The following is a 14,280-nucleotide window of genomic DNA, read 5'->3' on the forward strand; positions in this document are numbered from 1 at the left end:
TGTTATTTAATGTTATATAATTTCTTCTTTTTAGTTATTTTTGTGTGTTCTATTGCTTTACTCATTAATAAAATCCCTATTATTTATTAATTTAACACTTCACAGCCTCCAATCAGTGAATAATTAGGTTGTTCACTGATTAGTTGTTTCTACCCTAGTTAGAAATTGTAGCTGGAAGATTTAGCCTCTTACAGGGGAACAGAGGAAAAGCACATACATTTACTAAGTGCTCACTGTTATGCAGACAGAGATCTTATTCAAAACCCCTCAGAATGGATTACATCACTCTCATTTCACAGATGAGGAAACCAAGACTGAGAAGCTGCAATTTAGCCAAAGTCACAGTTAATAAGTGGCAAAGGGGAATGGAAACCAGAGGTCTGGTGTCACGGGGTTGCTACCTTTGATGAATTCAAAACCTATAAATGGAAAAAGTACACGTTCAACTGGTGATCTAACAGGTGACAAAAGCAACCAAAGCAGTGTGGGAGCGCAGAAGAAGTTGTAGTTACACCTGAAGAGGTGTGAGAAGGCTGCCCATGACCCTAGAAGGAAGTCTTTTTATAGGAATTACTACAGCTTAGGCACACACCTTCTTATTGCTGGGCTCACACAACCTACCTTATTACTTGCCCCTTTTACAAAGGGAAGTGAAAGCAGCATTTCCAAGACCACACAGGCTACCAGTATACTTACTCCTCCTATCACCACTGTGGTATGCTAATTTTCAGGAATAAAAAACATGAAGGTGTGTCCAGCTAAGAAGAGAGCAGCGGGATAGAGGCAAAGGCATGTAGGTCTGAGGGCATAAGAGCCTGAGAAGCAGAAAGTAATCTGGGATGACTGGAACCCCTGGAGTAAAGGTTAAAACATTTAAGTCAGATCATGTTTCCACTCCTCTACTTGCAGCCCAGCGCTGGCTCCTCAGTACATTTGAGAGGAATCTAAACCCAGTCTGCTTCTCTCTCTCAGTATCAACTCTCTCCATTGTCCTTCTCACAGTTCCTTTGCCACTGCTGGTCTTTCAATTTCTAAAACTCACCAACATCTTCCTTGCCTCAGAGCCTTTGAAATGGTGGGATCGCATTCTGAAATATTATTCTCCCCACTTTTAACCTAGTGACTATGAAAATTCTGTTGTCTCCACCAAATTAAGATTTATTCAAATAGATCTTCAAGATGCCCCACCTTGAGGTCTCCCTGGTAGCCTAGGGGTTAAGTCTCAGCACTATCACCTCTACGGCCTGAGTCCGATCTCCAGCCACGGAGCTAACCCACATTGTGCAGCAGACCTCTCCTGTCTCTCCCACTGCTCCCCTCAGCAGTGTACTTCAGTCAGTGTGTCTGTTCTGCTCCCCACTCTGTCTCTGGTGAATCCTCTCACCCTCCCCACACCTCTGGCCTACACCCCAGTTCTTTATAAATAAATAAATTTTAAAAATCTTTAAAAAATAAAATAGACAAGAAATAGAACTATTGAGAGGATCAACATGGCAGTGGGGAAATGCTGCCAATAAGTCCTCCCATTAAAAAAAAAAGTTACAGGGAGGAAAAGCGGCAGGTCCCTGTGAGAACCGAGACACAGGAAGATAAAAAGATGACTCTGGCAAACTGCCCGAAGAGGAAAGTTGCCATAAAAGAGGACAAGAAGAGAGGAAAGCTCAGAACCCTGCTACCCTCCCCCACCCACAAAGCCGGCTCACTCTGGCCAACAGAAAGGAGGAAAAAACAACAACAACAACAACAAAAACAATGAGAACAAACTAGAGATCAGCAGGACTGTGAGTAGAAAGGAACTATTGCAGACACTACACCCCATGAACAGGAACTGTGGAGAACCGTGCAGGAATCGCCATGGAGGTGAGCAAATGGCTCTGGGTACCATTAGAGGAAGATAAGGACTTGGCAGAGACCAGCAAATAGCCCAAGGCCTGCCGGTAAGCTTGTGCAGAAAAACACGCAGGCTTGAAAAGCATACATGGATTGCAGATACCAGGTCCCTGCGCCTGCGATCTAGGTTCATGGGGAGTTGCACCGGAACTGTCACTGAGGTGAATGACCCTGATGGGCACCTGGGCATGGGAGCGGGGTGCAAAAGGCGCCATTTCTGCGGACACTGAACTGGTCTACCGCCCACGTCCCTGAATCTGAGGGCTTTGGAACTGAGAACCGGGGCATGAAATTCGGGGCCTGGGATCCCCACTATGGCAGGACACAGGGCAGACAGGGCAGACAAAGCTCTCCACACCGTTGAGGCGCTCCACACCACCCCACTCTATTCCCCAGAGACCCACGAGGAAAAAGCACAGCTCTGGAAGGATACTAGGAAAGATCTCTGGTGGCACCTAGTGACCAGAACAAAATCACCAACTTCCTGATAGTTGGAAGGCAGGGATCCCAAAACAACCCTGAGGTTCTGAGACAGGGTGGGCCATGCAAATGGGGGTAAGAAGGGAAACAAGGCATGGAGCAAGACCCCATTCTGGAACAGAGAGCTAGACACAGGATCAGGGCGTGAGATGTGCCCTAACAGTGGGCACTGCACAGGGTGACAGCCAGCATTTTGGATATGATAGTCCTGGAACTGAGACCTAGAGCGCAGAATTTAGGGTGCGGGATCCATACAGCTGCAGGCACAGTACTGGGTGAACACAGGGCAGACACGGCACCCAGCTTGAACAAGAGCCCTTGTATTGAGGTGCTCCTCTCTCCCCACCACTCCGTTTCTCAAGAGAACCACTGGGAAAAAGCACAAGTCAACAAGTACAGGTCTCTGGCGCTACCTAATGACCAGAACAAAATCACCAACTAGCTGATTCCCTGCTAGAACTGAGTAAATACAGAGGGAGGGAACTGTAAGGGACAGTGCCCAGCAACACAGCCACAGCATCAACACCCTGGTGGAGTTTTGGCATACAGTGCTAGACTCAGTCTGCTAAACAGTTTCTGACACCACTGAAGGTGCACCCCAAAGAGATGTCCGCCAACAGCAGTGGCACAACGTCCCAACATATAGAACTAATTAGAAAGCAAACAGCAGGGAAAAGGAAAAATATAAATAACCAAGCAAGCACACAGGAAGAGGACACACATAAAAAGAAAAACAGTCACCAGAGCTCAACAATGACATGGAAGAACTGCTCGGTCTGTCAAACAGAGAATTAATGATCATCATGATTAAAAAGCAGAAAGAAAACAAAAAGAAAAAAAAATGATTTGAGACAAATAATCACTGAACTGAAGAACAAAATTGAGACCTCAAGAAAGGAAAGAAAAGAAATGCAGGAGATTAAAAGATTACTAGAGAAGATTAAAAAAACTCAGGGAAAAACAATGAAATCAGAATCTATGAAATGGAAGAATGGATCAGTACTCTCGAAGATACAGAAATAAAAAGAGCCAAAAGAGAAAAAGAGAAAGAACTGCAAAGAAGCATGAAGGTGTTCTTCGACAATTATCAGACTCCATGAAGAGACGAAATGTAAGTTATAGGCATTCCAGAAGGTGAGGAGAGAGACATAGGAACTGAGAAATTATTTAAGGAGATAAATGAAGAAAACTTCCCAAGCATGAAAAAGGAGATGAATATAGACATACAAGAAGAGAGAAGAACCACCAATTACCATAATGAAAAGAAAACTACAGCAAGACACATGATAGTAAAACTTGCAAGAGTCTAAGACAAGGAAAAAATAATGAAACTGGCAAGGGGGAAGAAACAGATAATGTACAAGGGAAAACCAATCAGGTTAACTTCAGACTTCTCTGAAGAAACACTACAGGCAAGAAGAGAATGGAGTAATATATTCAACAAACTTCAACACAGCAAATGCCAACCAAGGATACTTTACCCTGCAAAGCTCTCCTTCCTCTATGAAGAAAAAATATGGACCTTTTCAGACAAACAGAAACTCCAGAAATTCTTTACAACTAAACCCCCACTCCAAAAAATTCTACGAGAAATCCTAAAGCCAAAACCAACAGAGGAATGAACAAGAGGAACAGAATAAAGCAAGGAATAAAATCACAAAGACAAACAACATGGCAAATACAGATGCCAACATATCAATATTAACTCTAAATGTAAATGGATTAAACTCATCAATAAAAAGACACAGAGTAGCAGGCTGGATTAAAAATCCAACAAAATCCAACATTCTGCTGTCTCTAGGAAACACAATTAACCACAAAAGATAAACATAGACTGAAAGTTAAAGGTTGGAAAACAATCCTACAAGCAAATGGACCAAAAAAGAAGGCAGGAACAGCCATACTTATATCAAATACTTATATGAAATAGACTCCAAATTAAAAAAGATAAAAAGAGACATAGACAGATACTACATTATGATCAAGGGGACAATACATCAGGAAGATATAACACTCATCAACATATACTCACCAAATGAAGGGGCACCAAAATATATTAGACAATTATCAGCTCTGAAAACAGACATTAAAAAAATACATATAAAGTGGGAAACTTCAACACCCCACTCTCACTAGAGCCCTAAATAAAGACATAGAACTCATGGTCTTAACAGACATCTATAGGACACCGCACCCAAAAAAATCCAAGTACACATTTTTCTCAAGTGCGCATGGATCATTCTCCGGAATTGATCACATACAGGGCCACAAGACAAACATCAACAGATACATGAAGATCAACATCATTCCAACTATCTTCTCTGATAATAAAGCATCAAGCTAGAAATAAATCATGAAAAGAGAACAAGGAACCCTCCCACTTCATGGAGGTTGAAATCCACACTACTGGAAGACCACCGGACTAATGAGGAGATCAAAGAAGAAATTAAAAAATACTTTGAGTTGAACGACAAGGAGGATACCACTTTCCAGAGTGTATGGGATGCAGCAAAAGCAGTAATAAGTGGGAAATATATAGCAATACAGGCTCACATCAAGAAACAAGAAAGAACTCAAAGAAACAACCTAATCTCACATCTCAAAGAGCTAGTAAAAGAACAACAAAAAAACCCCTAAAGCCAGTAGAAGAAAGGAAATAATAAAAATCAAAGCAGAAATAAATGAAATAGAAATTAAAAAAAAATCCAAAAGATCAATGAAACCAAAAGTTGGTTCTTTGAAAAAATAAACAAAATAGACAAACCTCTAGCCAGGCTCACAAAGAAAAAAATGGGAGAAAACACATAAATAGGATTATAAATGAAAGAGGAGAAATCACAACAGACTCAGTAGAAATCAAAAGAATAATCAGAGATTACTATGAACACTTATATGCAAACAAATTCAACAACCTAGAAGAGATGGACTAATTCCTAGAATGATACAATCATCCAAAGCTGGACAAAGAAGAAATAGAACAACTAAACAGACCAATCACAAGCAGCAAAATTGAGGCAATATTCAAAGCACTCCCCAAAAACAAAAGTTCAGGCCCAGACGGCTTCACAAATGAATTCTACCAAACATTCAGCAGAGAATTAGTGCCTATCCTACACAAACTCTTTCAAAAAATTGAAAAGAAGGAATACTACCAAATACGTTCTACGAAGCCAACATTACACTAATACCAAAACCCAACAAAGACAGCACAAAAAAAGAAAATTACAGCCCAATCTCTCTAATGAACACTGATGCAAAAATCCTCAACAAAATCCTTGCTAACAGAATCCAACAAAGCATCAAAGGAATAGTACACCACGATCAAGTGGGATTCATCCTAGGGGCACAAGAATGGTTCAACATATGAAAATCCATAAGTATAACCCAACACATCAACAAAAAGAAAAATAAAAACCATATGCTCATATCAGTAGATGCTGAGAAAGCATTCAACAAAGTCCAACATCCATTTATGATGAAGGCCCTTGAAATTCTCGGGATAGGGGCCTCCCCGGTGGCGCAGCGGTTGAGCGCTGGGTTGCGAAGCTGCCCGCAGCCTCTGCAGCACCAGTTCGATCCCCGGCTGCTCCCCGGCCACCTGAGGAGGGTCCCACATGGCGCACAGACCTCTCCTGCCGCCCGCTGCTCCCCTCAGCAGTGTACTTCGGTCCTTCTGCCTGCTCTGCTCCCCGCTCTGGCTCTGGTGAATTCTCTCACCCTCCCGCCCTTCTGACTGTACACAGTGCTTGTATAAATAAATAAATATATCTTTAAAAAAAAAAAAAAAAAGAAATTCTCGGGATAGAAGGAACATACCTTAACATGATAAAAGCCATATATGACAAACCCACCACCAATATTCTTCTCAATGGTGAAAAGCTGGAGGCCATTCCTTTAAAATCAGGAACAAGACAAGGATGTCCTCTCTCACCACTGCTCTTTAATATAATACTGGAGGTCCTCGCCAGGGCAATAAGACAAGAGAAAGACATACAAGAAATCCAAATAGGGAAAGAAGAAGTAAAACTATCACTATTTGCAGACGATATGATAATATACACAAAGAACCCTAAAAACTCCACAGAAAAACTAAGTAGCAGGATACAAAATCAACACATAAAAATCAGTAGCCTTCCTATACACAATCAATCTGAAGAAGAAGAAATCAAGAAAACCATCCCTTTTATAATTGAAACCAAAAAAATCAAATACTTGGGACTAAACCTAACAAAAGAGGTGAAAGACCTATACAAAGAAAATTATAAAACACTGTTAAAAGAAATTGAAGAAGACACAAAGAAATGGAAAGACGTCCCCTGCTCATATCTTGGAAGAATTAACATTATTACAATGGCCATCCTTCCAAAAGCAATATAAAGATTCAATACTATTCCAATAAAAATCTCAATGACATTCTTCAAAGAAATAGAACAAATACTGATGAAATTAATATGGAACCACAAAAAACCACAAATAGCCAAATCCCTGCTGATGAAAACAAAGGAGAAAGGAGGTATCACACTTCCAAACTTCAAGCTATACTATAAAGCCATAATAATTAAAACAGTTTGGTATTGGAACAAAACAGACACACAGACAAATGGAACTGAAGAGAGAGCCCAGAAATAAAGCCACAGTTACATAAACAACTAATCTTTGACAAAGGAGCAAAGAATATGCAATGGAACATGGGCAGTTTGTTCTATAAATGGTGCTGGGAAAACTGGACCTCCACATTCAAGAAAATGAAACTAGACACTACCTCTCACCATGCACAAAAATCAACTCAAAATGGATAAAAGAACTGGACATAAGACCCAAAACCATAAAATATATAGAAGAAAATGTAGGTAAAACACTACAAGACAATAACATCTTTAAAGACTCATAGCCCAAAGCAGTGATAGTGAAGGCAAAGATAAACATCTGTGATTACATCAAACTGATAAGCTTCTGTACAGCCAAACAGACATTAACCAAAACAGAGAGACCTACCCCACTGACTGGGAAAAAAATCTTTGCACTCCATTCAACAGATAAGGGACTGATCACAAAGATATACAAAGAATTCACAGGCTCAACAAAAACAAAATAAATAATCCAGTCAAGAAATGGGCCGAAGAACTTAAAAGACATTTCTCCAAAGAGGAAATGCAAATGGCCAATGGGCATATGAAAAAATGTTCAACATCCCTTATCATCAGGGAAATGCAAATCAAAACCATATTGACATATCACCTTACACCAGTGAGAATGGCACATATCAGAAAAACAAGCAACAACAAATGTTGGCGAGAATGCGGTGAAAAAGAAACTCTCCTACATTGCTGGTGGGAGTGCAAACTGGTCCAACCACTATGGAAAGCTGTCTGGAGGTTCCTAGTCTACTAAAAATGGAGCTACCATATGACCCGGCAATTCCACTATTAGGGATCTACCCAAAGGACACAAAAACATTGATTCAAAGGAACACCTATACCCCTATGTTTATTTATTGCAGTACTATTTACAATAGGTAAAACCTGGAAACAACCCAACTCTATGGGGACTACACCTGAGGGGGTGGAAGGAAGCAAATATTGTTTAAAAATGAACAATGATGTAAAAATATAAAAAAAATAAAGAAAAAAGAAAAAAAGAAAATAGAACTATTGTATCATCATATAGACCCACTCCTTGGTATATACGCTAAAGAAAATAAACAACAGCCTCAAAGAGATATCTATATTTTTAAAAAATAATAAAAATAATAAAAAGGACTCCCTGCCTTGTTATAATATTTCCTATTAGCCTTCAACTCCCCTTCACAGCATTTACCTTACTTTGTCATTATCTGTCTAATGGCGTTAACAACAGACTCTAAATCCCATGAAGCAAGGACTATGTCTGTTTCTGTTCCCTTTCTGTTTTGTTTTTGTTTCCCATGACTGGCACATAACTAGATGGCGGAAGTTTAAGGTAGAGTTGAAAGAACACAGTCTTTAGCCAATGGACAATAACAAGTCAGAACAATTTAATCAAGGATTGTGTTATGATCAAAGGGGAGCTTAAATAGAACAAACTAGAACCTAATCTAATGTGAATGATGGACAAGAGCAAGGCCAAGGCTGAAAGACCAGTTGAGTATGATTTCAACCACTTAAATGAGCAATACCAAGAGCCCGAACCCAGATAAATTCAAGGACAAGACTTTACAGGGGATGTGGCTGTATTTATTCACTTGATGAGTGTGTGTGGGTGTAAGCGTGCTCGGTGTATTCTGTGGACTATCCATTCCGGATAAAATAAAATTTAAAAAAAATCTGGGGCCTCCCTACTGGCACAAGGGGTTGAACACAGCACTGTGAGATTGTCTGCAGACTCTGCAGCATGGGTTCGCTCCCTGGCCAGGGAGCTACCCACATGGCACAGCAGACCTCTCCCACCTCGCATGCTGCTCCCCTCAGCAACGTATTTCAGTCAATCTGTCTATTCTGTACCCCACTCTGTCTCTGATGAATCTTCTTACCCCCACACCTCTGGCCTGTACCCCAGTTCTTTATGCATAAATAAATAAATCTTTTTTTAAAAAAAAAAAAAAAGTAAATCTGTATAGCGCTATACTCCCAATAAGAGAAAAAGTTCAAAAAATAAAGACTGATCACTCTGCCTGACTTACAGAACCAGAGGGAATGGAGGAATGAGGAAGCATTTTACAGGGACCTGGCCTCTTCAAGGAGAAGCCAGAGAGAATTGCATGAAAAGGCTGATACTACAGAGAAGTTTTCTGGTGATGGAATGGGTATTTCAAAGGGTAAGAGGACACAGAGAAACCAAAGGTCAAGAGACAAAAAAAAAAAAAAAAAATGGTACAGGGAAGGTAAGCATGCCCTTACCTAAGTAAAAATGAGTGAAATAAAAATCTACACATTGGAAGCAGTTGTGAGTCCCAAGCTTGAGAGAGGCAAAGAGCTGAGAGGTTACATAGAAGGGCATGAACTTAGTAGCCAGAGCCAGGCTCTGAGTCCTTGGTCTGAAGTTACCAAAAGCACATCACCAGCATCCTCCCTGAGTGCAGGAAGAGTAACCACATGGGGGTGGCCCTTCTCAGCTGGTGGCTGCTCTGACCCCTGCAGATTCTGCTCCCGAGTACCGCTTGCCTAAATAAGGCTTAAACAGTGAACAGCCTTGAAGATTCCAATAATTGTTATCTTTGATGTTAAAAATAAGATCCTTTTCTTGAAAATGGAGACTTCTTGGTAACTATTCTCCCTAATTTCCTGCATTTGAGTGAAATCTAAAGGTTACTTTACATATAAAGTTCATTTTATCAAGAGCATCTGGGAGTCTCTACAGTAAGTCTATTTTTATTTCATATTTAGCAGTAGTAAAAAGTGAATGAAGAGTTGATGACACCAGGGAGCTGCCATTTTTCACACCTCCAACCAGCGCTCTTGTTTCCTCTTGCATATGTCATGATAAAGAGCCAAACTCTAAACTTCTGTTTTCCTGGAGTCACTTAGAATCATGTTTCAAATGCTGTTGGGTTGTGACAACTCACCCCTAACTTCTATTTAAATGCCAACAGTTTGGGAATGGGACATGGTCTCCCCAAGGAGAAGCCAGAGAGGCGAAGATGGAGAACTGTTTGAAAAGGCTGATACTACAGAGAAGTTTTCTGTCAGTGGAATGGGGATTTCTCTCTACACCCTAACAGTTTGGAAATGGGACAATGAGATGTGGAGAGGAAAGGGGTACCTATTCTGAGCACAGGACAATGGGCTTAAAGTTAGTGGCATTAGTCTCATTATTCTAAAGAAATGCGTCTTCTTGAATGGCACTGAGGATATGGGAAATCATGACCTCATAGGAGGCAACTCTCCTGGGGGAGGGAGAGAACTTGGTGCCTGAGTTTGGGGAGAGATGGGGAGAGGAAGTTTATTTAAAAATTTTTTTAACAAAGCTTTCTTTTTTAAGATTTATTTATTTATGCATACAAGAACTGGGGTACAGGCCAGAGGTGTGGGGGTTGAGAGGATTTGCCAGAGACAGAGGGGGGAACAGAACAGGTGGACTGACTGAAGTACACTGCTGAGGGAAGCAGCGGGTGAGACAGGAGAGGTCTGCTGAGCCATGTGGGTAGCTCCTTGGCTGGGGATTGAACACATGCTGCAGTGGCTGCAGGTAGCTTCATAGTGCTATGCTTAATCCCTTGCGCCACCAGGGAGACCCTGAAGTTGATTAAAATTACCCTGTGTTCCTATTTGTTTCCAACTGCAAGTTCAAGCTCATCCATAATCTGGAACCAGATCACCTGATTCAGAGTGGTGGGTTTAATATCAAACTGTCCATTGTTGGTGCTTATTCCCTGATACTAGGTTCCTGACCTAGAGAAAAGAAAAAGAAATAGATGTTTATATATATACACCCCTATTTCTTAACCTTGTATTTCAGCCTATGTTGTTTTCTTCAGGGCATGCTTCATTTTTTGCCTAACTTACTAATCTATATTCAACATTTTTTTCTTCCTCAGCAGTTTTGCTATTGCAGGCTCATTTCTCTATCCATTCCTGCTTCCTTCTCAATTATTCACCTTCTTCCCAAATTCTTATCCCAGTGATGGCAAACTTCTCCAAAGAGTAGTCTGTGCTTATGAATGCCTTCGCATTCTCAGCTCAGGTGAACAGAAAATGGTTTCTATCCCCCTATACTCTGAGACTGTATTGAAACTGTTTTCACCAGGATGACTAACAGACTTGAAATAACCAAAACCCATTACTTCTCAGTTTTTCTTGATTATTCCTTCCTCCCTAACACACTCCCCTTCCAAGATAGTCTTCTTTGACTTCCTTCTCACTGTTAAGCCACTCTTCATCTTCTCCCAATAACTTAAATGGGGATGGCCTCAAAGCCTGTCATTTCTCTTCTTGGTCTACATCTTCCCAGTATGCACTCTCTCCTATTTCTTACACCCTTGTTAATTTTTGGACAATATAAGATTCCTCCCCTTAGGTGCAGTCACCATAGTTCTCCCACCACCAAAGCACCAGTGACCCATCACCATATTCCCTTGTGCTTCCACTCCCCCCGCAGCCCCTCTCCTCCTGGATGCCTCACATCTATGGTCAGCTTTCAAGCTTTGTCTTTGTCTGACCCTTTGTTTGGCTTCTCTGTATTCCACATATAAGTGAAACCATCTGATATTTATCTTTTTCTGGAAGAACTTGATAGAAATCTATTAATATTATATTAATAGTGCTGAGACACAAAGTGGCTCTGAATCACAACTGGCAGAATGAAGGCAAAGAAGAGTCATTACAGAGGCAAAATCAACATGATGGTGAAAATAAGTTATAGAGTCTAAAGGAGAAAAGTGCATGAAGAATCACTCAGGTTTCTGTCCTCGGCAACCAGTGGGTGATAGTGCCTGTCATCAAGAGAAGGAATAGGGGAGGAGAAGATTTGAGGCTACTCTGGAACATCCAAGTGGAGATGTACGGTAGGGAGTTGTGACAACTAAACAAAAGTTTGATGGATAAATTACTAAGATTAATCTGGTGTTCTGTGCTGTAATAGTTGAAGGAGCTCTTGTTACAGTGCATAACAGTTGGGTTTTTTTTTTTTTTTTTTTAAGATTTATTTATTTATTTATTTATACATGCACTGGGTACAGTCAGAAGTGCGGGAGGGTGAGAGAATGCACCAGAGTCAGAGTGGAGAGCAGAGCAGGCAGATGGACAAAATACACTGCTGAGGGGAGCAGCAGGCAGCAGGAGAGGTCCGTGCACCATGTGGGACCCTCGCCGGCGGCCGGGGACCGAACCGGTGCTGCAGAGGTTGCGGGCAGCTTCGCAGCCCAAGAATTTTTTATTTAATTATGCATACAAGAGCTGAGGTGCGGGTCAGAGGTCAGGGAAGGGTGAGAGGATTCACCAGAGACAGAGTGGGGAGCAGAACAGGCAGAATGACTGAAATACACTGCAGAGGGGAGCAGAGGGCAGGATAGCAGAGGTCTGCTGCGCCATGTGGGTCAGCTCCCTAGCCAGCAATCAAACTTGTGCTATAGTGGCTGCTGATAGCTTCATAGTGCTGACACTTAATTCCTTGAGCCACTAGGGAGGCCCTCTCAAGTACAGTTTTAAATGCTGTGAATTCATTTTATCTACATTTCCTCAGAATAGAAAGGTAGAGATCTGATGCAGTCCAAAATGCTGACAGGACTATACATCATTTAGTTTACGTGCATTAGTCTGTAATTCTCCAGGAACACCACTAGCTTCCTCCTAAAGGCACTTTTTTAGTGTATCCAGAGGGTAAGCTCTATGACGCAAGTTCTTTTTTTTTTTTGATTGGCAGATTGTTTACATACCTCCTGCAATGGCCTAAAAGGGATCTTCCCTAATGACATGCTAGAAAGAGTAGAGATTATTTCCATGCTTCCTATTTTGTCAAGTAAGCACAATCTATGATTTATTAGTGTCATAAACTATAGGGCTACAAATAATTTTAATATGCACATGTAAACATTGGCTTACCTTTGATATTGATTAAAATAGCAAGTAAATGGCTGGGAACCAATCTCATCTTTCCAGTACTGTTGCCAACTCATGACACTTTCCAAGTTCTTCTGATTTTCTCTTTTACAGGGAGGAATATAGGAGCACTAACAAAACAAAACACAGAAAGTGAACCTATTATTCTAGAAGATATTCAGATTTAGTCCATTTTTATAAAGATGGCATTATGCAGATAGTACATTTAATTTTGACCTACTTAATTTTTAATATAACCAAATTGAAATTACTCAACTATACAGCAAATTTCCAATTTGGCACAATTATAGAAACTATCTCAATAACAAAATTACAGCAAAAAAAATTCTCAATCATTACCGTGTAAAGACATATTGTAAACAGTTACGATTTTATGGCAAATTGAAAGCAGAATTTATTGTCTCTTTTTGAGAGTCTGAAAATCAACAAAGTAAGAAAAAGTTCATTTTTACCCCCAATTTCTATTAGTATATGCCTTGATATTTTCCTCTTTCACCTTTTACTAATAAATCAAGCACGCGGCTCTCCTCAGATGCTGCACTCAGCTATTGAAACTGCACTTTTCTTCTCGTATATTCTCTTGGACAACAAAATCAATAGGAAAGTTCCTCTCCAAGTACATAATCAATGCAGCGCATCTCTCTAACCAATGGCTTTTCCTACACATGCCTCTTACAAAGCAGTTCTCTCCAATGGAACTTGATTACTCTAAGTGACACAGATTCAGTAGAATCAGAAAACTGCTCTTAACTCTATATGTAAAAGGAAGTAAGCATTCTAATCCATTTTCTCCAATAAGGTCTTTGATAATGACCATGAAGAAAACGCCACCTTGTAGTTATAGCTGATAATATGCCAGATACTATAATAAATGCTTAACAAGCCTTCAAGCACATACTTCTTACAACAGCCCTGTAAATAATCACCATTTTATAGATGAGGAAATCAACAGGTCAGCTCTACAGCTGGAATTAGATTCTGGTGATTTTATAATGTGAGCACCTTCCATTTCCTGGTGAAATACAAATGTTTTGGTACGATGTACAAAGCTCTTGAGGATCTGGTCCCCACCTGCCCTCACTCTCACTTAAGCCCAGTTTGCAGAAAACATCTGCTTCCCAAATCTGCCACCTGCTGTAACACCTACCTGCCTGATACATGCTGTCCTCTCCTTTTAATGCTCCTTTTCCTGAATTCCCCACTTTCGAGATGCAGTTCTGGTGTTACCTGTCTTTCTTATTCCTCTGTTAGGTCCCCCTCATTTGTACTGCCCCAGGTGTCACAACCCACGTGATCATACTTGGAATCACCATCATTCTCCTCTGTTTTACGTCCATCTCCCCAATTTTCTGGCAACATGGGAACATGACTCTCATAT

At 40.7% G+C, this 14,280-nt stretch overlaps 1 protein-coding gene across 1 annotated transcript in view; it reads right to left on the bottom strand.

The window, feature by feature from the left end:
- KCNMB4 (potassium calcium-activated channel subfamily M regulatory beta subunit 4) overlaps window positions 1-14,280 on the bottom strand; it is a 50,801-nt gene that overhangs the window by 14,792 nt on the left and 21,729 nt on the right. The window contains exon 2 of the mRNA XM_037513995.1: window positions 12,885-13,012. Coding sequence (XP_037369892.1) covers window positions 12,885-13,012 — 128 coding nt within the window. The remainder of the gene's footprint in view (window positions 1-12,884; window positions 13,013-14,280) is intronic.

Source organism: Talpa occidentalis, unplaced genomic scaffold, assembly GCF_014898055.3.
Source record: "Talpa occidentalis isolate TD23 unplaced genomic scaffold, MPIMG_talOcc4v2.1 talOcc4.16, whole genome shotgun sequence".
Classification (NCBI taxonomy): domain Eukaryota; kingdom Metazoa; phylum Chordata; class Mammalia; order Eulipotyphla; family Talpidae; genus Talpa; species Talpa occidentalis.